Source organism: Tyto alba, unplaced genomic scaffold, assembly GCF_018691265.1.
Source record: "Tyto alba isolate M040663 unplaced genomic scaffold, T.alba_DEE_v4.0 Super-Scaffold_2, whole genome shotgun sequence".
Lineage (NCBI taxonomy): Eukaryota > Metazoa > Chordata > Aves > Strigiformes > Tytonidae > Tyto > Tyto alba.
In genome coordinates this window covers 24,827,008-24,852,375 of record NW_024881282.1, presented here as the reverse complement: position 1 = coordinate 24,852,375, position 25,368 = coordinate 24,827,008, and the positions used below count along the sequence as shown (strand labels likewise).

The 25,368-nt window shown below is 46.7% G+C and overlaps 2 protein-coding genes across 5 annotated transcripts in view; one reads left to right on the top strand and one right to left on the bottom strand.

Moving 5' to 3' along the window:
- The window catches only part of STARD13 (StAR related lipid transfer domain containing 13), a 256,899-nt gene extending 245,651 nt beyond the window's left edge, over positions 1–11,248 (top strand). For all 4 annotated transcript variants that reach the window (XM_042792355.1, XM_042792354.1, XM_032982815.2 and 1 more), the window contains 6 exons: positions 2,405–2,612; positions 3,533–3,647; positions 4,360–4,581; positions 6,505–6,722; positions 9,881–10,057; positions 10,429–11,248. In XM_042792355.1, coding sequence (XP_042648289.1) covers positions 2,405–2,612; positions 3,533–3,647; positions 4,360–4,581; positions 6,505–6,722; positions 9,881–10,057; positions 10,429–10,546 — 1,058 coding nt within the window. In that variant the 3' untranslated portion in view covers positions 10,547–11,248. The remainder of the gene's footprint in view (positions 1–2,404; positions 2,613–3,532; positions 3,648–4,359; positions 4,582–6,504; positions 6,723–9,880; positions 10,058–10,428) is intronic.
- A 9,605-nt stretch (positions 11,249–20,853) lies between these two features.
- Positions 20,854–25,368, bottom strand: part of KL (klotho) — a 51,235-nt gene continuing 46,720 nt past the window's right edge. Inside the window, exon 5 of the mRNA XM_032982825.2 lies at positions 20,854–24,556. Coding sequence (XP_032838716.2) covers positions 24,219–24,556 — 338 coding nt within the window. The 3' untranslated portion in view covers positions 20,854–24,218. The remainder of the gene's footprint in view (positions 24,557–25,368) is intronic.

Here is a 25,368-nt window from a genome sequence, read left to right as displayed (position 1 = left end):
AATGACTGTGTATCTCATCTCCAAACTGAGGGAGAAATAAACAGTGAGGAAAACACTGAAAAGACAGAGGAATTAAGAGTTTTTCCTGACAACGCCCATTATGAAGGCCAGTCAGCTGGTACTCTGGCAGATACAGAAAAGCATACCCAGCCAGTCTAAGCCAAATAATTGGAAGCACTAAAGAGAAGTGTGTCTAGTCTTTTCACTTGCAGACATTTCAGCTGCCAAAACAATAGAAAGCCATTTTTAAACACTGTATAATCCCAGTGCTAAAGAATCTCAGTTACTTCCGTTGCCTCCCTTTACTGTAAAAATCCATCTGTGGCACATAATCACTAATGTATTTAACATCACGGTGTCAGTAGCTGGTAGAGAAATGCTGTGATGGTGCACGTGAGAGACAGCATCACAAATAAATTTAGTGGATTTGGCCATATGTGATGTCTTGGGACACGAGTGAACCGAAACAGTTGGTGCCTAGCCCTGGACCATCACTTCCCCCTCTTCCTTCCTGCACACAAGTTGCAGGTCTTGTCTGCCTATTCATGCATCAGTGAGCTTGTTCATAAAAGCAACATATATTCTTGGTGCTAATAAAATGGAAATTACAATTGTTTCTACAAGGAAGTGGCCAAGGAGAAGATTATTCACTAGAAGGATATCTACATGTCCTTGGAAACAAATCGCCTTTAAGCTATTGCTTGATGAAAACTGGGAATGTCCTACCTTGGCACAGGAGAGACTGCAAGTAAACTGCCCCCCTTGCCAAAGGAAGAGAGAGATGGCAGATCTCAGGGTCGTCAGTGTTAATAGGTCTGTAGCCAGGACTCCCCATCTCCCAGTCGGAAGCCTGGGGTTAGGATTCACAACAGTCGCACGGCTGAACTGTGAAACACTGCTACCAGCCAACAAAAAAGTGTAAAAAGGGGCATAGGCTAACGCTGTCACCCTACGTGGTACTGCAGTGGGAGGTCTGAAGAACTCTCCTTTATAGTGATCGGAAGTGGAAAAAAAAGTGCTAGGAAAGATTTTCTTGAACTGCACCAATAGTTTAAAGGATTTCAGAAAGACTTGAGGGTGGATCTGTTTAATCCAATGTGGAAACAGGAGAAGAAGGGCTCTGTAGACACTGGAGACCAATGTTTGGGTTAAGAGTAAGTAGCGGTGGGTTTTTTTCCATGTGACCAACAACAAATATATTTTTCTGGTTTAGACAGTACTGACAAAACTCCTTTCACAAAAGAAAAATGTTGAAAATTGCTGGGATACCAACTGTATTTCATAATGTCTGCAATTAAATAAATCTGTAGCTGGGAGTTTTTCTTCCCCTTCATTCTGTTTAACAAATTAGTAATGTGAAGTTAGGAAGGATTTTTCCTCCCTTAGTGTATTGGCAAGGGATTTCTGATTTTCTGGGACTCACTGAAGATCTTTTTCATATATCCAGAATAGCTTGATTTGCTGTAACACAAAGGACTGGGGATGAGATGGTTAGTGCCGTAGTCTATGTAGCACAGTGTTGATGAAACTTTCTCCATGTCCCTAAAACTCTCAGTTGCCTAAAGTTTACCTATGACTCGAAGGGCTGGCCGGTCTTCTTCTCTATGCATCAGACCCAGCAGTGCAACCGTGCGGGTGAGGGGGTACCACAGGTTATGCGGGGAGAAAAGACACCTTGCATGGATTTAGCAAAGGCTCCTCTGACTTCTCAGAAAGACCTGGCTTTGCTGCTTCTAGAAAATCAGAAGCATTGGTCTGTGTTCAGTTTGTCATTCGTGTCTGAAAGCTTTTAAAATAAAGTGCTTGTACAAGGCTAGCAGACAGAGCTTTAAAGCTGGCTGTTCCCTCCACTGTAAATCTGCTTTTGTTCTTCTTCCGTTCAGTTATATAGAGCATATGTAATACCCAGAGGAGAGCTCCAAGTCCAAACCGAGAAAACTTATGGTAGTTTTAGAATTTAATGTGTCTGAGGTGCTATTTAAGCATATCCATTAAACTCTTCTATGGTTTGGGATGCACGTGTGTTTTCCTGAAGCTGCCCTAAGACTTTTGAACTGTCTTCCCAGGGGACAAAAGAAGCCTGAAAAATACCACTTAAAGAGATGAGTACTGAGTACTACTCTCCATTTATAAACTCTAAAAGAAGTTCAGTCTCTTTCTCGGGGAACAGCCTTTCAAGCGAACAGAGAAATGTCATACACTGGCTAGGTGAGCTGTGCTGGATGGAGGAGCAAATACCACATCCCTGCAACAGCCAGCTGGTCTTTGCCCCTTCGTCCCCTGTCATCTGCCTCTTCGGAAAGCTGCTCCCAGAGCGTGAATGCCTGTGACAACTCTGTCTTGTTCCTGGCCCCTTATCCGATCTTACAGTTGACCCCCCTGACCATCACTTGCTCTTCCTCAGATGTCCCCAAGGAGCAGCGGCTGCAGGCAGTGCAAGCAGCCATCATGCTGATGTCTGATGAGAACCGGGAGGTTTTGCAGACTCTGCTGTGCTTCCTGAGCGACGTCACCTCCGTGGAGGAGAATCAGATGACTCCCATGAACATAGCTGTTTGTCTGGCCCCTTCCCTCTTCCACCTCAATATAGTGAAGAAAGAATGCTCACCAAGGTAAGTTTCTTCTCAGCTCTATGAATAGTCATATCCTTAATACATAGTGATGCTTTCAGTGTTTCTGAAGGTATGCAGGATACAGTTTTTGAAAGCATCTGCTTTCCAGCACCCACGACACAGGGCGTGGCTTCAGAGAGAGGGGGTAGCCCTTGCTGCAGAGCCAGAAGCACACTTGTACATGCACAGAAGGTGTTTTCACAAGCCCAGCAGGCATTTCTGGTTGTCCATTGTGAATATGCAGTGCTTGCTTTCCATGCGAAATTTCAATGGGGCACAAGTGAGTTTTGCATAAGTAACGTTGGCTTCTGTGAAGGGAAAGGGCCTGATTTTGCTCCGGTTGAAGTTAAAGATTGCCCATGTTTTAATACGTATATTTTCAGTGAGTGTTGTTTTACTCTATATTTTCTGGCTACATTCCGACACTTGGGAAACTGAGTTTATTTCAGGCCACATTAAGATGGCGTGTAACATGGTGAGTGTAGATTAAACAGGGCATAGACCCTGCTAAACATTGGCATTCCCCACCTGATGTCCCTTCTGACTTTTTCCCCCTCCCCATCTGGTTCAGAATACACGGAGATTCTTGGTCACGTACGTGTATAACCAGTGTCTGAGCAAGCACTTTAAGCAGTAACAACATAAACCACTGCACATCATGTCTGTTAGAAATCCATTCCAAAATGTACAACACCCAATGCGGGACATGCATAACCTTTCCTGATTTTACCTTTGGCTCAACAATATTTTAGGTAAACATTTTTTCCTTTTAAAAAGGCCCAACCGCCTGAGCAAGCTTTGTGATAAATAAAAACTAAAGATAGGCTTTTCTCTCTGGTGTTCTGAACATCCTTCTGCTGTTTGCTTTCATATTGAAAAGACTCAGCTCTTTTTACCTGAGACACTGAATTCAATTACAGAGTAATACAGAAAAAATATGCAACAGGGAAGCCAGATCAGAAGGACCTCAGTGAAAACCTGGCAGCTACTCAGGGACTTGCTCACATGATAATGGAATGCAACAAACTTTTTGAGGTGAGTGAGAGACTCAAACGGCATTATTCATGGCCACGTAACGCAGCATCCTTTGAAGTATTTATGTTTATGCTTACATTTTCTGTCTTGCATTAGCTCAGAGATTGATGGTGCCTCACTTATTTGTAAACTTGCTCCATCTAAAGTTTATTTTTCTCATTTCTTTGACTGGTCCCTTCTAGAGTTCAGACACGCAACTATTAAAAATGCAGGATAATTATTCTGTGGCAGTTTTCAACCCAAATTACTGGATTAGGAAATTTGAATCTAATTAAAATCAAAATCTGTTTAAACATTTAATTTTATTATAATGCTTTTAACACCTCAATTAAAACTTACTCATCTAAAAAAGAAGAGCTGATACACTTTATTTCTGTGTGTCGTGCAATAAATTTAAAATCACAAAGGGAGATGCAGTCATTCCCGCAGCTACTTCCACTGTAGGTGGAGGAAAGATAATGCTCATATCTCCTTTCCCCAGAAGCCCAAGGCAACATTTCTGGGGGTTAGAGGGGTAATTCTGAGGCAGGGGCTGTTTCATTATACTACTTTGATTTCTCATCTTGCGTAAGAAGCAAAGACAGAAATAGGTATCCATTTTAACAGGTCATAGGCTCGTTGTTATTGAATGCCGAATGGTCTGTCAGCCTAAAAGCACATTGTCTTACGGAAAAAGTCTCAACAGAAGGTTTTCCCTCTTTCTGTGGTGCAGATCCCACATGAAATGGTGACCCAGTCCCGAAACTCCTACGTCGATGCAGAAGTGCATTCTCCCACCCTGGACGAGCTTGGGAAACAAGTGGACGAGGAAGGAGGGAACTATCAGATGTACCTGGAAAGTCTCATGCAGAATCTCCAGAAAGAAGCAAAAGAGAAATTCAAAGGATGGGTCACGTGTTCCAGTATAGAGAACACAGAGCTCGCCTACAAAAAGGTAATTTGGGGAGACATGGAAGAATCGGTAAAGAAATCAAAGCAAAATGCAGCCTAGCTAGGGGACACCCTGACCTCTTGCATGGCTAAGTACATACCCTTCTGACTGGTGGGGCTCACAGGTTTCTTTAAAAGAATACTAAAAGCACTTAAAAATATAATAGTGGTTTAAGTATGAGATTCTAGGAGAAGGCACACAAAGCAAGTTAAGGTCTGCAAAATAAATAACGTAAGTGATGCATCAGACAACACAACAAGAGAGCGAGCTGAGACTTTAAACCACAGATAACATGACCTGGAAGACGGGCAAAGTTTCTGACCATCTCCTGATGTTTGCCAGCAGTTTGGAGAACACAGCCAGGACGTAGGTCTTAAAAAACACCCTTCAGGCTGCCCACTGCTTTACTTAGCCAGGCCAGCCACACGGCCAGTTTTGTGCCTGATTCTCTTGTCCATGTTTCCAGTGGACGTTTGATATCTTCCACTATTATCCAAATTTCTGAAGTTGTTCAAGGCTCCCTCACTTCTACAGGGAAAGCCACCCAGGAGGAGGGTGCTGCAGGGTCCCTGCAGGCAGCAGAGTTCAGGGCTGCTGGAAATGCAACGGTAAAATGGAAATCTGCAAACCAGCAGCAGCTAGTGAGAGGAGGGGGTGGATTAGGGGTGAGTGACCCTAGTTTGGTAGGAGAAGGGCACTGCGAGGGGTGTGGTATCTGGACAGCGAGGGGGCAGCAGGTAGCATGACCACTGCTGGGGAAAGTGCAACCCTTTTGTTAGAGGTAAGAAATCCCAGTTATGGGGGTTTGTAGCCAGCTTCTGTGGGGGAGGTTGATGAGGGAGTAACAGGGCTGGGGTGGGAGTAGGATGTGGGAGAGGGCAGGGAGAGAATAGGGGCATGCACAGATCTGGGGTCAAGGGTGTGTGAGCCTACAGAGGGGACTGAGAGTCCCTGGAGTTCTGTGGCAGGGGCACGGGGGAACTGGAGAGCTTTGGGGAGAAGGAATTATAACAGCATGCAGTAATTTAGGGTGGGAGGGGTGGAAGGTGGGTTTCTGGGGACACAATCCTGGGTCTGTGGGAGGTGCTGGAGGTTTCTGGAGCGGTAGCGTTGGTGTGTGAGGATGCCAGGGTAGGGAGGGGTTAGGAAAGCAGGGCTGGCAAGAGCCAGTTCTTATAGTTAACTTATTTGCTGCCTGACATATGACCCCTAAAACCATGCAGAAAAGCTGTACGTGTGGAATTTAGGATATTAATCTTGTGCAGAGCCCAGCACTTTCCGCTCCCCTTATTGCATGCTGTGGAGGTGTAACAAGTAACAGGAGCCGTGAGCTAGGAAGAGCTAGCAAGCAGTTTGTGCGTTCCTTCCTTGAAAAGCATTTTCTCAATACCTCCCTTGCAGCTATTTTGAGGAGCAAACATCTGTGTACCTGACACATAACCGAACCAACATATGTTCTACTCTTCCACCAATTAACCAGGAGGGTTAATGCACCCTCAGTCCCAGCTAGTGCATCAGATTGCCCAAGGTGGTAGCTTTATTTCAGCCCAGGGTTTCAGTCTCTCCTTTCATCTGGTTTTACTTCTGTACACTCATAGCCTTCATTACACTTAGGATGCTTGGGGTTGAAAAAGTGTCTGTCACACCTGAAATAATACAGCAACTCCACTGACACCATGGGAAGTGGTCCAGATATATACTGGTATGAGAGCAGAAGTAATGTATCACTTCAGTTTTCCATCCAGGACTAGTATGCATATGTTCTCACATACAGTAGAGCAGCAGAAATAGCAATAGTAGTGATGATTAGCAGGGAAATATGCATGCTCTGAAGCTAAAGTCAGATACCCATATCGAGATGTTGTCGTTAGTTATCCTCTGCTGAACATAGGCATACAAATCATGTTCTTTGTTGCTTTACTACAGGTTGGGGATGGGAACCCGCTGAGGCTTTGGAAAGCGTCGGTGGAAGTTGAAGCCCCCCCCTCAGTCGTCCTGAACCGAGTGCTGAGAGAACGTCACCTCTGGGACGAGGACTTCTTGCAGTGGAAGGTGGTCGAGAGCCTGGACAAGCAGACGGAAGTTTACCAGTATGTTTTGAACAGCATGGCTCCTCATCCCGTCAGAGACTTTGTCCTTCTCAGGTAAGCTAAGGGCACTTCTCCAGTACCTCTGCTTCCTGCACCGTGTACAAGGAAGTTCTGGTCTTACTTCAGCCTTCGCGTCTGTAGAATTGTGCTTTGAGAACTCTACTTCTGGGCGGCGGTGCTGATTTCTCAAACTGAATTAAAATATACAGCCAGAGCATACTGACCTTTTCTCTGATGTAATTTGAGCAGCACATGCTCCTGAGGCCATAAATACAATTTTTTCCTTAGAACAGATGTCTGATAATAGCTGCTGTTCTCTCTTAGCTTTGTTTGTTGTCAAAACAGTGCAAAGAGAACCCAATTGTTTTTTACGCTGCTTTTGCTGTTCTCTGGGGGAATGTTTGATGTTTGAGAGCCAAATGTTTAGTAGAGAAGACAGTGATGCTTTTAAGCTAAAGTTGTTATATGGTGTCTATATAAGTTGTTATTTTAGATTTGCAGTTGGAGTCTTTGTAGACCCAAGAACTGCTAACCCATAAAAATCTTAGTGTGGAAAAGAACAGAAAGAGGCAGTAGATATGTATTTTGACTGTCTTCCAGGGGGATGACATCTCTCAAATAAATGTATAGCTGTGTATCAATATTCCAAATCCAATCCCAGTTCTGCCATTGTCTACCTGCCTGCACAGAACAGACAAAAAAAATTCCTCTTACGCACCTTCTGCCTTTGAAATCCTGGCCCTTTGCTTGCTAGGAGCTATTGTGGAGCTGCTGACATATTTCACTTACAGGGTCAGTCCTACAGTTATTTATTTCAGGATGATTTTGTGCATTCCCATTCTTGGTCTCTGCTTTCTTTGATTGAAATGATGTGCTAGAGAAATACTAAGCAGTTTTGACAAAGGAAATAGTCCGGTGAGTCAGAATGGTATTAGAGTGAACAAAGATTGAAGGAAAAAGATGAGCCCCATAAAATATAATTATAATAGTACATCCCTTTTATGAACTTCAGTATTCTCTTAGAGAATGATAACATGCAGATACTGTCAGTATAAGGGAAGAATTATTGGCACTCTTAGGGGAAGATTTAAAAAATCCTTTCTGTAAGTTCTTTATAATGTTAAAATACCAATCCTCCCATTACTCTATTATTTCCTTTGCCTTCCCACGGTATACTGGGCTAAATTAATTATTTTGTAATTATTTTTTTTATATAATATTATCGACTTAAACCAGTGATAAATTCGGCCCTCCGCATAGCCCCAAGAAGATTGTCTGGGAGCGGCGGGGAGGTTTTGATGACCATAATTCTGTCCTCTTATTTGCCGCTTAGTTCACTATTAGGTTTCATGGTGGTTTATGTTCTTTAAAGACCTGCTGTGCAGTCACATCAGTTAAAGAAAAATCTTGCCATTGAGTTCTCATTCTTTTCACTAACCCAGGCAGAATGACCCCCAAGGACTGAAATACATATCATAAAACTGAATCCTGGTGGGTTTTTAAGGGCTGAAAACAGCCGTCAGGCAGATCTGTCAGATTCTCTTGTTCATCTCTTTTGATTTATATCATTAAGTCTAGAGCAAGGTTAGCCAGCAATATCGCAGTCAATTTGATACCGTAGGATTGGTGGGAAGCGAACAGTGAAATTATAATTCACCTCTGGGGACATGAATAAATATATTTTAGCAGATGGCAATTTTCTCCTTCCCAATCAAACTTTTGGCTGTGAAAGGATCAACTTAGTTGTTCCTTTTTTTTTTTTTTTTTTTTTTCAATTGGACAGTCATAACAAGGGGATTAGGCTCCCTTGAGAAGACTCTAATGGTAAGAGGATAGGGGCGATGTTTTATACGCCCGGGATCTGACATGGCGCCCAGCTGCCCTTCACAGGCATCGCTTTTCATTAAAGATTCCTCAAATGTTTAATGTTCATTAAGTATCACAACATCGCTGTGAGTTAGGTGCCATGCCTGTTTTTACTACTGTAAGTTATTTAGAGAGGTACAGAAACTGGCCGAAATCTGTATAAACAGAAATAGGAATCATAAGTCTTCTGCAATCTCTGGGATACGTAATTTTCCACCTCACAAATGGCCCAGGTAAGTGCTGTGTGGTTACCAAAATGATATGGTCACATCTGAGCGCTGTGCAGGCATTCACAGTAGATGGTTCAGCATTTCACAGTAGATCCGAGGTGTGATTTCCTCCTCTCTGTGTGTTCCATCTGCCAAGATAGCTCATCATTTTTATTACTGCGCAGACACATGTAAAACCTTCTGAAGTCAGTATCTTCCTGCAGTGTCTTGAATAACAGCTGTTTCATACAAAAAAAAAAAAAAAAAAAAGCAAGCAGAATGTTAAAATTATCTGCTGAAGCCCAAACTTCAGCAGTGCTTGAAAGCAGCCTACCTGCTAGAATATGATACTTCCCAAGGTAGCACAATCCCTGTCTCAGTCCATGGCAAGACGATGCACATTACATGGCACAGCTGCAATTTCTCGTTTCTTCCCACAGCATAGGAAAGAGCATAAACCTATCCTCTGAGATTCAAGGCAGATGAGAAAGATCTGAGACACCAGAATATAGAGAGAATGCTTACAGAACAAGAAAAAAATGTTAAGTATTAAAGTCTAGGTGTCCTGGACTCGGTGTGGAAAACTTATGCAGCACGTAAGAGAGGCTAGAAACTTGGGAAAGGGTAAAAAAGATGAAAGGATGTTTTGTTTTTAATTCAGATGCCCTTGAAACGTGTTCTGGGAGTTTCAGAAGTCAGTGAGGGCAGTAGCGAGGATTTCTGCTGTGCTAAACCGTATTTGTTGTTCTGTAAGTCTGCATGGGTGCAACGCAACATTTCAGCCTCTGCTGTGGGGCTTATGCTTACTTCAGCTCCTTTCCAAAACTTCTCTTTGTCTGCAGAAGGCTGTAGCATGCCCTGTAATGCATAATGGTTACAAAATGCTCATGTGGAGAAACAAAACTTTTCCACCTGGACCCCCTGCAGCAGCAAAGATGGGTGGCCATTCCACATCGTGACCAGACTCCCAACTGGGGAATGTGAAACTCCTCCAGGGACTCCTGTGACAGTCCAGTGGCACTGCAGGCAACAACAAGGATAGGCAGACAAGCAAACTGTAACTTCAATTCTGGTTCTTACTTGTGGGCCCCAAAGTTTCATTACTAAAGTGATTCCTTCTCGAACATGTTGCTGCAGGACATGGAGGACAGATTTGCCGAAGGGGATGTGCATGCTGGTTGCCATCTCTGTGGAGCACGAAGAGGCTCCTCTTATGGGAGCTGTGCGAGCCATCGTGATGGACTCTCAGTACTTGATAGAGCCCTGCGGCTCGGGAAAAGCCAGGCTGACCCACATCTGCAGAGTTGACCTAAAGTAAGTATCCCGCCTGCAAAAAGCCGATGCCCATTCAGCAGGGCAAAACCCTCAGAGAGGGGAGGTGTTGGGAACAGAGGGACGCGGTCGATGTGGCTTTGCTGCTTCGGAGTCTTCGTGCGATCTTTTTTATCCACCAAGCTCATTTCTTTGCTCGGCACCTACCACTGTTATGATGTGATCATAGAAATAAAATCTGCTTATTTGATTGCGGTAAGGGAGAACTTCAGCGTGTGTTTACAATGGCAAGTATTTGAAGTCACCACCACCACTGTGGGCAGCCGGGCGTAGGAAGCGTGGCAAGCCCATTCCTGTGGGGCATATTTCTTGAGTATTTGAGTTTCTCAATAATTCTCTTTCCATTTCTTCAGAGGACATTCCCCAGAGTGGTACAACAAAGGCTTTGGACATCTGTGCGCAGCAGAAGTTGCCAGGATCAGAAACTCATTTCAGCCTCTGATTGCTGAGGGACCAGAAACAAAAATCTGAGGAAGTGTTCCTGGGAGCATGTGAGCGTAAATCGGGGTCTGGCAGGGAACAGGGATACTGAAAGCAAAGATCTCATTTAAGCTGTAGAAATATGACCAGACCTGGGTCTGTACAAAGCTAAAACAGGAATTTTATAGGAAAGTCCTTTTATTCTGGAGACTTCATCTCCCCCCGGCCACATCCCTTCTGTATTAATTTCAATTATGGAAGTAAACATTTCTTCAGAGAGCTTTTATCATTATTACTTTAAAATCAGGCTATTGCCATTACTTGTGTGTTACATAACTCTGGTATTTAAAGGCTTCTAAGAAGCATATTTTAATTGTAAATAAATTATGTACAGTATGTATATATTTATCTATATTATATCTATATATATGTATATGTATAAATTAATTATTTTGTATATAACTCAGTGCAAATCACTTGCATCGGTTGGACCTGAAGTGAATCTGTCATTTGTTTCTTAGTGTGTCACTGCTACATAAGCTGTGTTTGCTATTATCACAGGGCTACCAGGCATAATCCCTGTGATAACAGAAGTGCTTGTTCTCAAATATGTTTCGTGTTTGTGTATGCTGTGAGAAGGTACCTAGAAATAGATGTAGGAAGAAGTAAAAGAACCGAGGAAGAAGGTGGTTACTGTACGTTTCAAAATAATGAGTGGATCAGTTTCACCAAATAAAATACACGGAAATGTAACTGACGTAGACATTTATATTCAGCAGCAGAATTGGGACAGTTAGTAGAAGGTGTTGAAAACTTACCTTTTGCCTTAATTAATGGTGTATCTGCCACTAGAGAACTTCACTATGTGCAGCGTTCAAAGTAACTGCTTGTTCTTGAAGAGTACAAGATAACGCTGTGTGTACTGAAGTGTCTGAAATCAGATCGGTAAGTTATTAAGCTGTAAATCTTTTTTTTTTTTTTTTTTTTTTTTTTAGCATTTTGTCTGGGTTCTGAGTAAGTGTTTCTGTGTTGTTCTTTCCTTCTCCCGTAGAGATGAGTAATTGGAAGCTAAGAAGCTCCAAAGCAGATTTTCCACATCCAGTGAACACAAAGACATGCAGATGAATACCATGCTTTTTAATATTCTTACTATACAAGTAACTAAACTTTTTTTAAGCTTTTAAACACATCTTGGTGATTTAAAACACTAAATGCAGACTGTGCTTGGAAAGATTGCTTTTATAGTAACAGCAAGCCTTTTCATATTATATTGCATTGATCTGCACGAACCTGCCTCTGTAGGCATTGGTGGGAGCAGGATTAGCCCCTGACTATGAGGAGTAGGAGCCATTTAAGCCATGATATAATTTCGTTTTCAGGGACCTATTATTTTGCTAATGGAAGAATGCTTTAAAAGTAATAATAATAATAATAATTTGTTGATGTTACCTTTGAGGCAGGGTTCCGTTTTGTTTTTAACTAACCTAAGACCAAAAACGATATTACATCTATGACTCAATACGAATGTACAAGCCTGTTAATACTGTTCTTCATTAATCGCATTTGTTCACTTTGACTTTATTTATTGCTGCATGAACCAGCTGAGTTATTCACAGCCAGCGTTTTAGCTCAGTCCTTCCAACAGGATCCGCTGAGATTTAGTATGCGGTCAGTCCAGCAGGATACATTTCCTACCTAAAGCTCCAGTCCTGTGCCCCGATTCAGCGATGAGGGGGGAAGTCTCTTCAGAGCTAGCGCTTTGACTCTGCCCCAGGGACGGGGGCTGTGGGGTGGGCCGCGTGCGGGCCTTGGCAGCTGCTGGAGCACGGTCCCCCGTGCCACCGTGCCCGCACGCGGAAGGGCTGTGCTTCCCCCCGGGGAAGCAAGCCCGGGGGAGCTCGGGCTGGGCAGGGGCAGGGGGACCTGGCACGGTGTCCCCGGGGAAGCTGCAGGACCCCAGAAGGTCACCGCCGTCTCCCGCCGTGAGCTCTCTCACCCCCATTTTACTTGCGCAGCTCGTGGGGCCGTGGAGGTTGGCTGCCCATAAGGGCCCGCCTCGGGCCTCTACCCAACGGCAGTCGCCCGCGTGCGACTCTGGCGTGTTTTTAAGCCCAAAAGTCAGGCCAGGGCGAGGCACCCGCCAGCTGCGGGGCTCCGCCGCTGCCCAGCTCCAAGCGGTGGCTCGCGAGCCGGGGGGGCGAGGCCGGTCCCCCCGGTCCCCAGGAAGCGGCGCCTCCTCCCCAGAGGCCGCGGCCGCAGGTTTCACGCCGGCTCTCCTCCAAAGCACGAGCCGTCAGAGCACTTCTGCTGCGTTAGCTTGCATAAATGAATGCAACGCTGCCTCGGGATTGGGGGCGCTGAATTTCTGGCGCTGGGAATGGCAACTGTCTGACAGTAAATAATTTCTTACGGAAATGAAGGGAAAACCTGGCCAGTGGTTTTATCCTGGCTGACAAGCCATCGCTCAGCTGGAAGGGGCGCCTGCCACTGCTAGCAAGTTAAGGTTGTCCTCCTACCCTTGCAGAAGCTCTGGCATGTGCTTCTGGCATCTCTAAGCCATGTATCAATGAAATAAGATTTCTTTAACGTGCACATTATGCCATGTCTATCATACAGCTACCACAGTATTTTGTATTGTTACGTCGCCATTGAGAATACATTATGATATTTGCATTTTTAAATGTTATACTCATATCAATACCTCATATTTTTACCTCATCTGTTGGTATCAGTCATTAGATGTAAATAAATAATTGCAGAGTTGAATAAATTTGCATACACTAAAGAATCACTTTTCCTTTGTGCGCTCATTTGGCACCCATTGCCAAATCCATTGCATCCGTTTCATTCATTGGCACAAGAAACACGGTACATTTAGGATCTTGCTTGCTTTATTGCAACTTGCTGTACACTAAGCTGCTCTGATATGGATCTTCGATAATGACTTTGGGCTCAAAATTATATTGTTGTGCATTATTATACTTATCCTATAGTGCCCTTAAGTATACACGAGCTGCACAGCAAAGGTTATGTTTTCCAAAGAAGCCATTAATCTAGGACAGCTGGCTTGAGAAAGGTAAACTCAGTTCCTTAATAGTGTTCATGCCCCTGACTCCCACTGAATTCAACCATGTTTCTGCATCTATATTCTTGTCAGTAATCTAAGTCTGGGTTCATACGAGTGACTGTGGAGCTGGGATGCTGAATGTTGGGCTCATATTATCGGATTTCAGCCGTCTCAAATCCATCAAGCCACTGCAAAAGAGAAAAAGATGCAACAGCAGGATAGTGATTCCCGTGGTTTGTCTTACACATATCTACAGATGGAATAAATGTCCTTTTGGATGGGTCTATATCTCTCCAACTGTCTCTCGAATCATCAAAAGATGCAGAGTCTCAGAAAACAGGATGCTGTGCAGGGAGTCAGCTGTGAGAGACCATCTAGGGGGGGATGAGCCCTTATGTCCCACTATTCAGAGAAAGCTTGGTATTAAGTTTTGGACTGAAAGGAAGCACTTTTCTCCAATTCTCTGCCCTGGCAGAGATGGTCAGCTGTGTAAGTCTGCCCTTTCTTGCAAAAATATGTAGTATGTGTTGTGCTTTCATTGCCATTTCTCCCTCCCACCCACCTGCAGCAATGTCAGGGCAAACAGACGGTCTTAACCCTAACAGCCCTGATGGTTCAGCTCCTGGTATGTGCCATCTTTGAAACGCTGAATTCTTGGGCATCCATCCTCTTTACAAGGCCCTGCAGGAGTCACCAGCAAGGCATCCCTCTGGTGCACTTGCTCTGCAGAAGTGGTGTCTGCCTTGGAGGATCTTGGCACGCCTAGGAGATGTTGCTCTTCAAACTGGCAGGTCGTTGTTAGATGAGAGCACAGGCTGAACACACTGAAATGACTGTGAGATGAAAATATTGGAAGAAATATCCAGAAGGCTGCCGGAGCCTGCAAATCAAGTAGGAGAGGATGAAAAGTGACACTGCTGCTCTAGCTCAGTAGTGACACGGGAGAGCTGGGGAGGGAACACAGACCTAGCCTGACAGCAAGCAGCACTGAAGTGGCACCACCCGCTCATGCTCCCTCGGGGATTTAGCACGGCCATGTCGTGTGCTCCTTGCCAGATGTGTGTCAGTCACAGCTGCACGAAGGCTTCATTTGGAGGGGTGCTAGGCCAGGCAGGCCACGTCATGACAGCTGCAGCTGTGTGGTGTGACAGGACCGGGAGTGCAAGACATCAAACCCCAGATTCATAACAAGGTGGGTGTTTGGACTTTCCTAAAACGTGCACTGTAAATGGTGACCCTCAATATCATGGGTCACTCCGCTATGCTATGTAGAAAGCTAATGTCTTCCCCCAAAGCAGCCATGGGTGCAGAGCAGATTCCCCCCGAGCGCTGCGTGACCGCAGACTGTCCTCCTTCAGTGCGCAAGAAACTCAGCTCGGTGAACAGATGGGGACGTGGAACTCAGGGGCTAACGCGGGACAGAGCAGTGGCTCTGGGTTAATGAGTAAATGACAGGGAAAACATTACAACACCGCAAATAACTACTTGCCTGTCTTTTACAGGCTAATGCTGGGGAGGTCTCACACACTCCCAGATACCTCCCCTAATCCACAGCAGGACCCAGGCACCAGAGCCTCTATGCCTCTGATGAAGGATCTCTTGCGGAAAAAGTAACCTGGACGCTTCTCTCCTTCCACCTTTTTGACTCTGAAACCTACCGTGCTACCTCACTACTGCCCTCCCAGAGGTATCTGTTTGCCACTGCTCTCTTCCGCTGTCTAAACCCAGCTCTTGAGCCTAACATGCCCTCTTCCCCGCTCGGGCCCCACACGCCTGTCTGCAGGCTGGGCTCCAGCCTGGGCCCGGCTCGCCCAGCCTCGGCTCGCCGCTTCCTCCTGCCCCGGGGCTGCGCAGGAGGCCACAGGGTTCAGCTTCAGGGCAGGGCGACCGTGGCCAAGCGGTCGCTGGTCCCAACCCCAGGAGCGACCGGGGGGAGCCAGGCACTGCCAGCCTGCCAGGGCTTGAGTCTGCACGCCGCCCATGCCCCACACGAGGGCCAAAACTCTGGGGTGAGGAGAGATCCCTTCTGCTTCCCTCCTCCAAAGGAGGCGGGAAGGCGAGAGCAGGAAAATATCCAAGAGCCTGTACCGCCACACCGGTGCTCCTCAGTCCCACCGCAATGACAGGTTGGGGCTTTTGAGCCTTTCCCAGGGGGTGTGTGCCCGGCAAGAGGGGGCAGCCACAGGCAGCCGCGGTTTGAACGCGGTGAACTGCTCTTTACCTTGAGCAGAGGCTTGAGCTGCAGCGTGCGGGTCGTGGGCGGCAGTTTGCGGGGAGACAGGATGGGGTCCCGCCTGTGACTGCGCTTTAAGGAGAAAAAAGCTGCGGCAGGAGCTTCTGCTCCAGCAGGAGATTGCCCTGCTTGGCCAGAGCAGCTGCATGGAGCTCCTCTGGCAGCCAGCTAGAGGATTATGGCTTATTTCTTAATCAAAATACTCAACTTTGAAAATGGCACTAGGGAAATTCAGCCGAAAACGGCAGACTCTGCTCTTTCTCTGTCACCTGCTCATAGCAGCTCTGAGACAGACACATGGCTGAAACACAGACGCAGCACTTGCTACAGCGAGGATTTGCAACAGCTTGCGATTTATGGGAGCAAATTAGCCACAGGGCCATCTGTCCTTCCCCAGACCACGCCTGGCCTGCTCCTTCCTGGACCAACTCCTTTTCCTTGAGAGGCTGCATATCGAATTACTTACTTTTTTTTTTTTTTTTTAATTAAATAAATGTGGGAAGCACAGGTGGTGGAGCAGACGACAGTAACCCTCTCAGCAGCATCTGCTGGCCAGCAGTGCCCCGCCACGCCTGCGGGACGGATGCTGGCTGGGGGCCGGCGTGCAGCCTGGCCCCAGACCCTTGCAGGGCAGCAGCCTGGGGTCTGCCAGCCCCCTCGGTCACCCCGCTGCACCTCACCAACCCCAGCCAGGCTTGGTTTTCGTGGCAGTTGGACCAGACGCACTACGGTTGGCCTGGCTTGACCACAGTGAGTCCTTTCCCCTCCCTGCCCTGCCCCCAGACCCCTTCAATTTGGAGACTTTCCACGGGTGTAGCTGAAAGCAGAGAGTTTGTTTATCAACACCAAACACCCACCCATGAGCCACACTGCTGGCTAACCAGCACCAGCAAGGACCACACCGTGGCTGTAAGTGGAGATCACCCTGGATTCACAGATGCTCCAGTGTTTCTCGCAGAATTGGCTGGCTCCCGATGGGACAGGAATTCAGAACTGGGCCTATGAAGAGAAAGTGCAGGATTTTAGCTCTTTAGCCTAGATTTCTGTTTCTCTGGAGTGTCGCGTCCCTTTCCTCCTGGCCCAGGGAGGAGGGATCACACCAGCCTGCACGCCTTACCCAGGCTCGCAGCCTGGGGCTCATCATGTCTGCTGCGTTGCAAAAGAAGTAAAAAAAAAACTGATGTAGGGAAAACTTCCCATTCTTCAGTGGATATATCTGAGGATCCCTGGTGAGCTGGTGAGGAAGGACAGGCTCTGCTGCTGCAGAAGCATCATGGCAGCACTGGCGGCAATGCCCACCCACAGGGCACACCAACAGCTTGCTCCTGGGGCCATGGGACAGAGGGAACAGCACTTCAGAGCCAGCTCTGGGCAGGCCACCTTTCCTGCTTCCCACGAGATCGCAGAGCCTGAGGCAGACTGCCCGCCGGCACGGCACCGACGCATGCCCAGCCCTGCCGATGGTGAACCCACCCCGACATGGAGTGAGCCATCACGTGTGTTTTAATTACATACCCTTCCCAAACACGGGCCCAAACCCCATCAAGCATTGCCTTGAACGGGGTTTACTGTCTGGTCACGCTCATGCCCAGCCACGGCTTCATGTCTTTTTGACATCCAGTGGTCTCATGTCATTCTCTCCTCAGTCGAGGCGGTGCCAGGACACTTGTAAATAGCTGAGCAGTGACATTCATCGCACTGATGAAACCATCAGGGCAGCGATGGAAAAGTTTGTGGTTATTATCAATGCAAATAAAAATAATAGTTGCAAATAATGAAAAATTAAATGGGTGTCACTGGGGTAAGCCAGAAAGTTACAATACGGCCTCCTTGGCCTCCCAATATTTCTTGCCTCGGGCAACATTTTCCAGCAATCACTGGTATTTATCAGAAAAGAGATACAGTTATTGCATTTGGGTTTTTCAAATAATTGAGTAATTTAATCCTTTAAGTGCCTCTGAGATCACTTGCTGTAATTAAAGACAGAAGATGAATGACTGAAGTACAAGAGCATTGGAGGACTTTAAAAATGAATGTGTCCTTGACTGCGTCTCCTGTGCATTTATATAATGATTATCCCACATTAATATGACCAAACAGATAAAAGGAAAAAATAATAAGACCCTGGTTGCATTATTTTTCTTCCAGCCCAATAATAATATTTCACCAGCTGGAGGACTGTGCCTGTGAATACCAAGCAGGAGCAACCACGTGCTGCCGAGTGCAGGACCCCGCCGCCTCCCGCTGCGAGGTGCAAGGAAAGGCAATATCCGCTCACGGATTCCGCAGCAGTGTGTCAGATAAATGAGTTACAAATGTGTATAAAATTCACAGACTTCCATCAGAAGTGGACTTCGAGGCTAGCGCCGGGAGAGACAACTGCAACACTGGCAGCTTAGTTTACAGGCATTTATTGTCCCAGCTTTTGGGAATAGGACCCGTTTGATCCCGGTGGAGAGAGGGAGGCAGAAGGGTTGCTGCAAAGTAATAACCGTCAACAAAAAATCCGTAAAGCCTGTGAACAGTACTTTGTCTTCTAAATAAACTATATGCCCTGGCATACCTATGTGGCAGCTTGCTGTTCAGCTCCCCATTTCATAGGCCAACTGGAAATAAGTATGTGCCCAGAGAGGGGAGAGGAGGTGGTGGGAGCGCTGGAGCTGGCCCTGCCCTGTTCTCCAGGCAGCACGAAGCCCCCGGATCACGCCTGCCCCAGGCTGGAGGGGCAGCAGCCTCGCACCCCTCGGGGCACCCTGGGGGCTGCCCGGAGAGGCTGCAGCCTGCCGGGAAGCCGGATTGCTCCCCTCCTTTTCCTGGCAGGGCATCCGATGGCCTCCAGCTTGACTGCGCTATTGCCAGGCTACCAAACTCTGTCACCTCGTAAAACTTTACACCGCAGGTAGTTGATGCCGTTACACCTCTTGAACTAAACACTCGGCCAATCCGCGGTTCCCCCCGGCGGGGGGACAAACCAGATTCCTTGGGTCAGGTGTCGTGTTTGTGCAGCCCCGCTGGTTTACAGTGCTGCCGAGAGAACTGTCGCGCAGCCCCGAGCGCGCCCAGCCAGCACCTCGCCGGGACGCGCCGTCGGCCCCCGCTTCTCCCCGGGCCCCGCTCGGGGGGCGGGGGGGGCACCGGGGGGTCGGCCCCGCGCACCCCGCCAAGGCACAGCCCCGGCGGGGGTAAAGCTCCGGCCTGGGGCTCCACCGGCTCCCGGGAGCCAAACAGGTGGGACAGAGACGGCGCTGCCCGGGTCCTCTCCTTCCCTGCAAGGAGAGATGCCAGAAAAAAAACCCAAAACTCAGTGAGAAGTACATTGTACATCTCAGGTTAGGGAGGAGGAGTTATAACCCATCCGTGGCAAAACAAACCCGAAGCCTTGTGTGCTACTCTGTTAGTAAGGAAGAAACTCTTCCTACTAATAGAAAAGAACTAAAGTAGAGCCCAACCCGACTTGATGCGAATTTGCTGTATTTAGAAAACACCATCGTTGTCATTCCCACTGCTTTGCTCTGTGCCTTTGACCGGATTCCCTCTCCCACCCGCCGGTGCCCGGTTTCCCTCTGCACCTCAGAGCCCCGGGGGCCTCCTGGGCCTCGGGCCAGAAACCCGTTCGGATGAGCTTGGGAGGGCTGGGACCCCATCACGATGCTTCACCGTGTGGTGTTCTAACTCTTGTAACAAGGGGAAGGCTTTTGACAGTGAAATTCATCATGTGGGAGGTACATCATGAAGGGACAAATAGGGGAGGTAGGAAGTTTTCAGAGTAGATGCTTTTTTTTGAATTTTATTCTTTTAACAAAGAATATTCAAAGTCCCCTGGTCCATCCCCACATGGGGGGACTGTTCTGTCAGCTCTCAGGGCGAGGATCTCGCGCAACTGCTTGTGCCTGTGGCTTTCCTGCCCTGCTTCGTTAGTATTTTCCCTGGCTTCTCTCTGCCTCGCTGGCCCTCCTGCCACTCCTTCACGAACACAGAGAGCATCACAAAATAACAGCCAGCAAAATGTCAGCACCCACAAGTGCCTTGGCTGTTGGCTGCTGTTATTTCAGCTTTCTGGTTTCTTAACAATCTTAGTTTTCTCAGAACAGTTTGACAGAGGGTGGCGTTTCTGTTCAACTCACAAAACAAAATAAAAGCCTCTGATACGTTGGACCTTGCCGCTTTCATCTCACCTCATTATTCCTTCTTTTTCCAATCTCTTAAAAAGGGTGGGCTTAACTGGTCAGCACTAGCCGTAGCCTTGTGATGGCTGGCAAAGAGCGGGCTGGCAATCCATCAGTGGCACACCAACGACGGGAAGAGCTCACCCCTTCCCTTTCTTCGCCTCGACTTCTCGGCACTGCATGAGTGAAGAAGGAACAAGACTGAACTTTCTCAGCTGAAGCTGAAATTTAGCACCTAAAACTGACATCTTGGCCCTGAATAAAGCCTTTTTTCACCTAAGGGGTTTTTGCAAGCAGAATGGACAGATCAAGTTTTTAAAGTTACTCAAAAGCAGATGAATACAATGAAAGGAGAAAAGTGATGGGCAAGTTGGGTGTTTAAACATGCTCACACTTGTACGGCCACTGTCCCATTAATTAGTCTTGTCCCTTTCTGCTCCCACTTCCTTTAACTTTGACATTTACTTCCCTTAGGACGTTTAAAAAGGATACCACAAACGGACTGCCTGGTGCCCCAACCATGCTGGCAAAATCCCTCGAACCTGTGAGTAACTCTAGTAGAATAGAAGAGCTGTCAAGTTTACTGTGTTGCTCTTATATTGGTATGGTTACATCCAAAGGCTTTTTAAATATCAAGTCACTCTAAAAAAAAAAAAAAACAAAAAACAAACAACAAAGAACCAAACCCCCTTCAAAGCCTTAGGTCTGTTGGAAAAACCTCTGTTTAGACACAGGCCCCAGCAACCTCCAACAAAAGTTACAGTTATTTATGGCACTGGAAGAACAAACAGCAGCACGAACTCCTTGCAGTTACCATAATAGCCTCTCCTAAGGTACTCTGTACTTCGTGTTGCAGACAGAAAAACTGGACAGATTAAACAGTAAGTTCATGTTACTATTTGATATGTACAGTATCTTTATTTAATTTCTGCGATTGTTAGAAAAACAATGTGCCACTCGTTCTTTCATTTAGCAAAGACATCTTTCCCACAGTCACTCTGCACAATCTTTTCAAGAAATGAAACAGAAGCCTTGCGCTCACATCACAAAAATATTTAGAATAAAAATATAATTTCCTTTTTGACAACATGTTTAATCTGGAGCATTGAGCAAACTGGCAATAACGTTTAATTCTAGAAACACCGTTAAAATCAAGAAACTAGTCTACGTAAGACACTGCATGCTAACAGCCACCACACGTAGACTCCGGTTGCTCTTCCGAAAATAAAATATCGTCCTCCCCTGAGCTGTCTTCGCAGCCTGACTATGGAGTCCCCTCTGCCCAAAGTCCTTGTTACTGCCGGCACCTCTGCTCTAGACGCACAGACGGTGACGGGGAAGTGCCAGGTCATCGCTCACACGCGGGTCTTGAACGAAGAAGTGCCCCAGAGCCCGCAGCCTGATCGCAGGCAGCGATTCCCGCGTCAGTCTGCATGAGCACACTGCAATTCTCCTTGGGCAGGTATCTAATCTTTGCCTATTCGAGGGCTTTTTTTGTTGTTAGTGGAGAGCCATTTTTTTCAAGAAGATTGACAAGAAACTCGCCCTGGCCTCTGATTACATAAAATGAAGCAGATTCCCGAGGCAAAACCATACCCTTATCCCCATCAGACCAGCCTGTGTTTTCCCTGGCCCATCATCATCTGCCGGGAGCTATGCGCTGCTGTGCACAGGCAGCCAGGCTGCTTAGGAGAAAACTTTGGCAACCGCTGTGCCCAGCTCGAGCCGGTCGCTGCTCTGGAGCGATATTTAAAAACTCTTCTGAAGGGAACTGCACCAAGGGCTGCCTTGTTTTCCATAGGCCACGGCACCGGGCGTGGGTGCAAGCGGACAGCTTCGTAGCAACAAACCCCGATTTACCTACAAATTAGATATCCAGCTGGTGCCATCTGCCTGTCGGTGGTTACATATCACCCAGCCTCGCCAGGAAGAGCCCGCAGTGCCTGCTCCCTGCTCGGGCTGCTGTTTCAGGCACCGCGCTGGGGCCGGGCCGTGCCACAGCCCAGGGCAGCAGCTCGCCGGGCGGCTGATGGCTGGCCCAGAGCCGGGCCGGGCCGGTGCCCACCGGCACAGCACCCGTGGCTCTTCTGGGCTCGCCCTGCCCAGGCCCCCTGAGCCCCCGCAGGCCCGGGGGAGGCACCGTACGCCGGGCTCCTCACAGAGATCCGCTCCACACTCGCTTTTGTTTAAGCAACAGCAAAACAATTATAACACCCGTACGCGCACGCACAGAACACGCAAGCTAGGCCTGACGTGGCTACAGCTGGTATTAAATGAGCGTCACTTTTTGTTATGTACTGTGAAGGCCTCTGACTACTGGAGTAATGTATTGCAAGGTGATTCATTGCCACACCATGGAGAAAGCCATTCGGCATTTCACACATTTAGGGAGAGCTATTTCCTTGTAATCCACACTGTGCCAGGCACCAATGCATAAATATACAGCAGTTTAAAATTTGCTTTTCTTCCGCAAGACCTATCAGGCTATAAATAATTTTTATATCTATTGTTAATACTCCATCACTTACCCTGAATTTTACACCTTAATCTCAATATCAAAATATACATTAGTGCAAAGAAAGAACATTTTAAGACTGGAACCAGAGGACAAATAGATTAATCATTATGATAAGATACTAATTCTTTCTTATTTCTAGAGATATTTAAAGAAAAAATATAATCTTAAATTACAAATAAAAATCATACTTCATGTGTAGATTTTAATTTACAGTATAGAATCACGGAGTAGTCAGGTTGACAGGAACCTTGGGAGGTCATTTAGTCATCTGCTAGTCATCTAGTAGATAAACATCACATTTAATACAGCATAATCAGCTTTAGTAGAAAAATAATTAACACAGAGCACTTTTCCTTTAAAATATTCTTTCCATTGAGTGACATTATTCACATAGCAATAAAAATACAATTCCAGCTGAAGGCAATGCAGGCCGAGAGTTAGAGAGAAGTGACTTCACTGCTTTAAACAGAGGACGCTCCTACTGTAGGGATTCACAAGGCAGGCAAAAAAAATGTAGGGTTTTTTTTCCATTCTGTATTTCTCCTAATGAACAATGTTGCTAATATTTTGCTAATTTATCTTGCTGAGAGAAAAAATGAGAGGCCCTCAGATAATTCAGTATTACTTTGGGATGAAATGCTGCCAGGCCCAGATCCAGTTGCTCAAAGGAGACCCTCCCACCAACCTGGAAGAAGCTTGGAGCAACAGCTTCAAGATCTCAGACCCTGGCAAAAGCAGCAAAAGCAAGAATAAAGTGCGGGATTATTACACCAAAATGCTGGGATTTAAAGTCTCCACACTCAACACGAACGGCACGCAGAGACCGTCTGACTGAATTATGTGCAAGTTTCCGGCAGGTAAGCAGCCGGGCAGCAGCGGAGTGGCAGCCGCGTGCAACCGGCTGCGAGAAGTGCAGCAGCGGGGTGCCCCAGCCCTGCCGCGTCCCTGGGCACAGGCTCAGGCACACAGCTTGCTCACAGCTGGGACAGCAAACACTCTCACCCTTCCCCTCTCTTCCCATCAGATGGCATGACCCCTGCCATCCCTGGTTATAACCCCTGCTGCTTTCCACACTGAGAAAGACGCAGTTCCTTTAGCTGAAGTTCCCCCATGACGTCCTGAAGTCAAATGAAGCCGTCAGCAACCCGAATAGTAGTGAAGTGATTTACTGAGAGCTGCCAGCAGCACAGACTCGTGTCCCCCCGTTTTTCCCCCTGCGCCTGCCTTAGCAAAGGGGGTGCCCTTTCCCCTGGCGCCGCTTTGCGCAATTCTCCTTCGTCTCTGCTCCGGTCAAGTCCTGGCTCTGCTCAAGCAACGTTAAACTGTGATTTGGAAAAGTAAACCGTTTTGTTTCTCCCCAGTCTTCTCTTGGAGAATTTGATATCCAGGCTCTTCCACCACTCCGTGTCTTCAAAACATACTTTCACCTGTCCAACTCAGCAAGGCAAAACCAAGAAAGGGAAAGCATCTGCTCAACCAAAGGTCCCAAGGAAAGTTGTGAGATAACTCCAACCACAGGAATTAAGTACAGTTCATAAACCAAATGTACTAAACCTGAGAAAATTATTTTTGGAAGCCATACGCTAGCAATCTCTTCTCAGTGCCAACGTCCTGCAGTTTCAGGCAATGTAAAGGCCTTCCTAGTGCTGAAGCAATCACAACATTGTGCGCTCTTATTTCAGATTTCCCAAGGGGATGCAAGAGAAGGGGCAGTGAGTGGTGTATTCGAAGGGGCAGCTCTATTTATACCTCCTCTCTAACCTCTTGGAGTAGTAAGTAATGAAGAATATAGTAACAATAAAAGCAACGAATACGAAAGAGATAAAGGCTAATAATGATTTCCTGGTTCGAAAGAAGTGGCATTCAGGACACGAGGCAATGTCTTCTACGCACACCAACTCAGGAGTTTCAGGACCAGGAAAACCGTTATTGTCAATTATTTCTCTGTAATGCTTCATCGAAGGCTTTGGTTCATACTGATTTGCAACAAAACTGTAGAGACCATATTTAGGAGCGGTCTTGTCATTAAAAGAATAGATGAAATATCCTTGCAGGTTAACATTATCCGAGGTGTAAGCTGTGAAGGAAAACAAAGGGTTGAAGAAATGAATAAACGTCTCTCTGGTGTTCAAAAGCAGTACCGTATGCCAGTACATAAAGCAGGGGCAGGAGGATGTTAAACCCACATCTGCACTTCTCTTCCCCAAAATGAGGTAAGGTACCCGTACACCTAGGAAGTGTTTCTCATAAAAAGTAAGAATCTGTCAGCCATTGCCAGACTGTGATCTGTGAGTATTTATTTCCTTGTGCTCGGTAAACACAGCTGTGAGTGCGCGACTGTGTTTAATGATCAGCATGGAGTCTACCGTGAAAAGGTGGCTCGCTCTTTTATGTATGGAGGAATGCAGGTTTTGGTCTTCCTGCACCTGGATTTCTGCAACCTATTTCTCTGATAGCTCCTTCTCCCTTGCAGAGCAGCTCCTGATGGGGCAGCCAAGGAGCAGAGGATGCCAGGCTGCACTTCTCCCTGACAAAGGCACAGTGACACCAGAAAAAGATGCATCCATGCTGAGGTCACGTACTGGCGTGTCACCAGAGCTCGTGGAAAGGCTATGCAAATCATAGTCCTCTCTTGTTACTGACCCCAGTTTCTGACCTGTATTGGTCTTTATTGGGAACATGTTCACAATCCGTATTGCTAACTTGGCTACTGGAAGAGGTCCAGAAGCTGGAGCATTAACCTCGAGCCATCAGTCCTGCCTGACAAAACAATCAATCCACAGTAGTAAACACAAACTGTAATACTTTATCTCTCAAAATCATTATTTTTAACAAATTAAAGCAACATTCTCCAGCAGATCAACACAGGACTGAAACTAGCAATTGCTG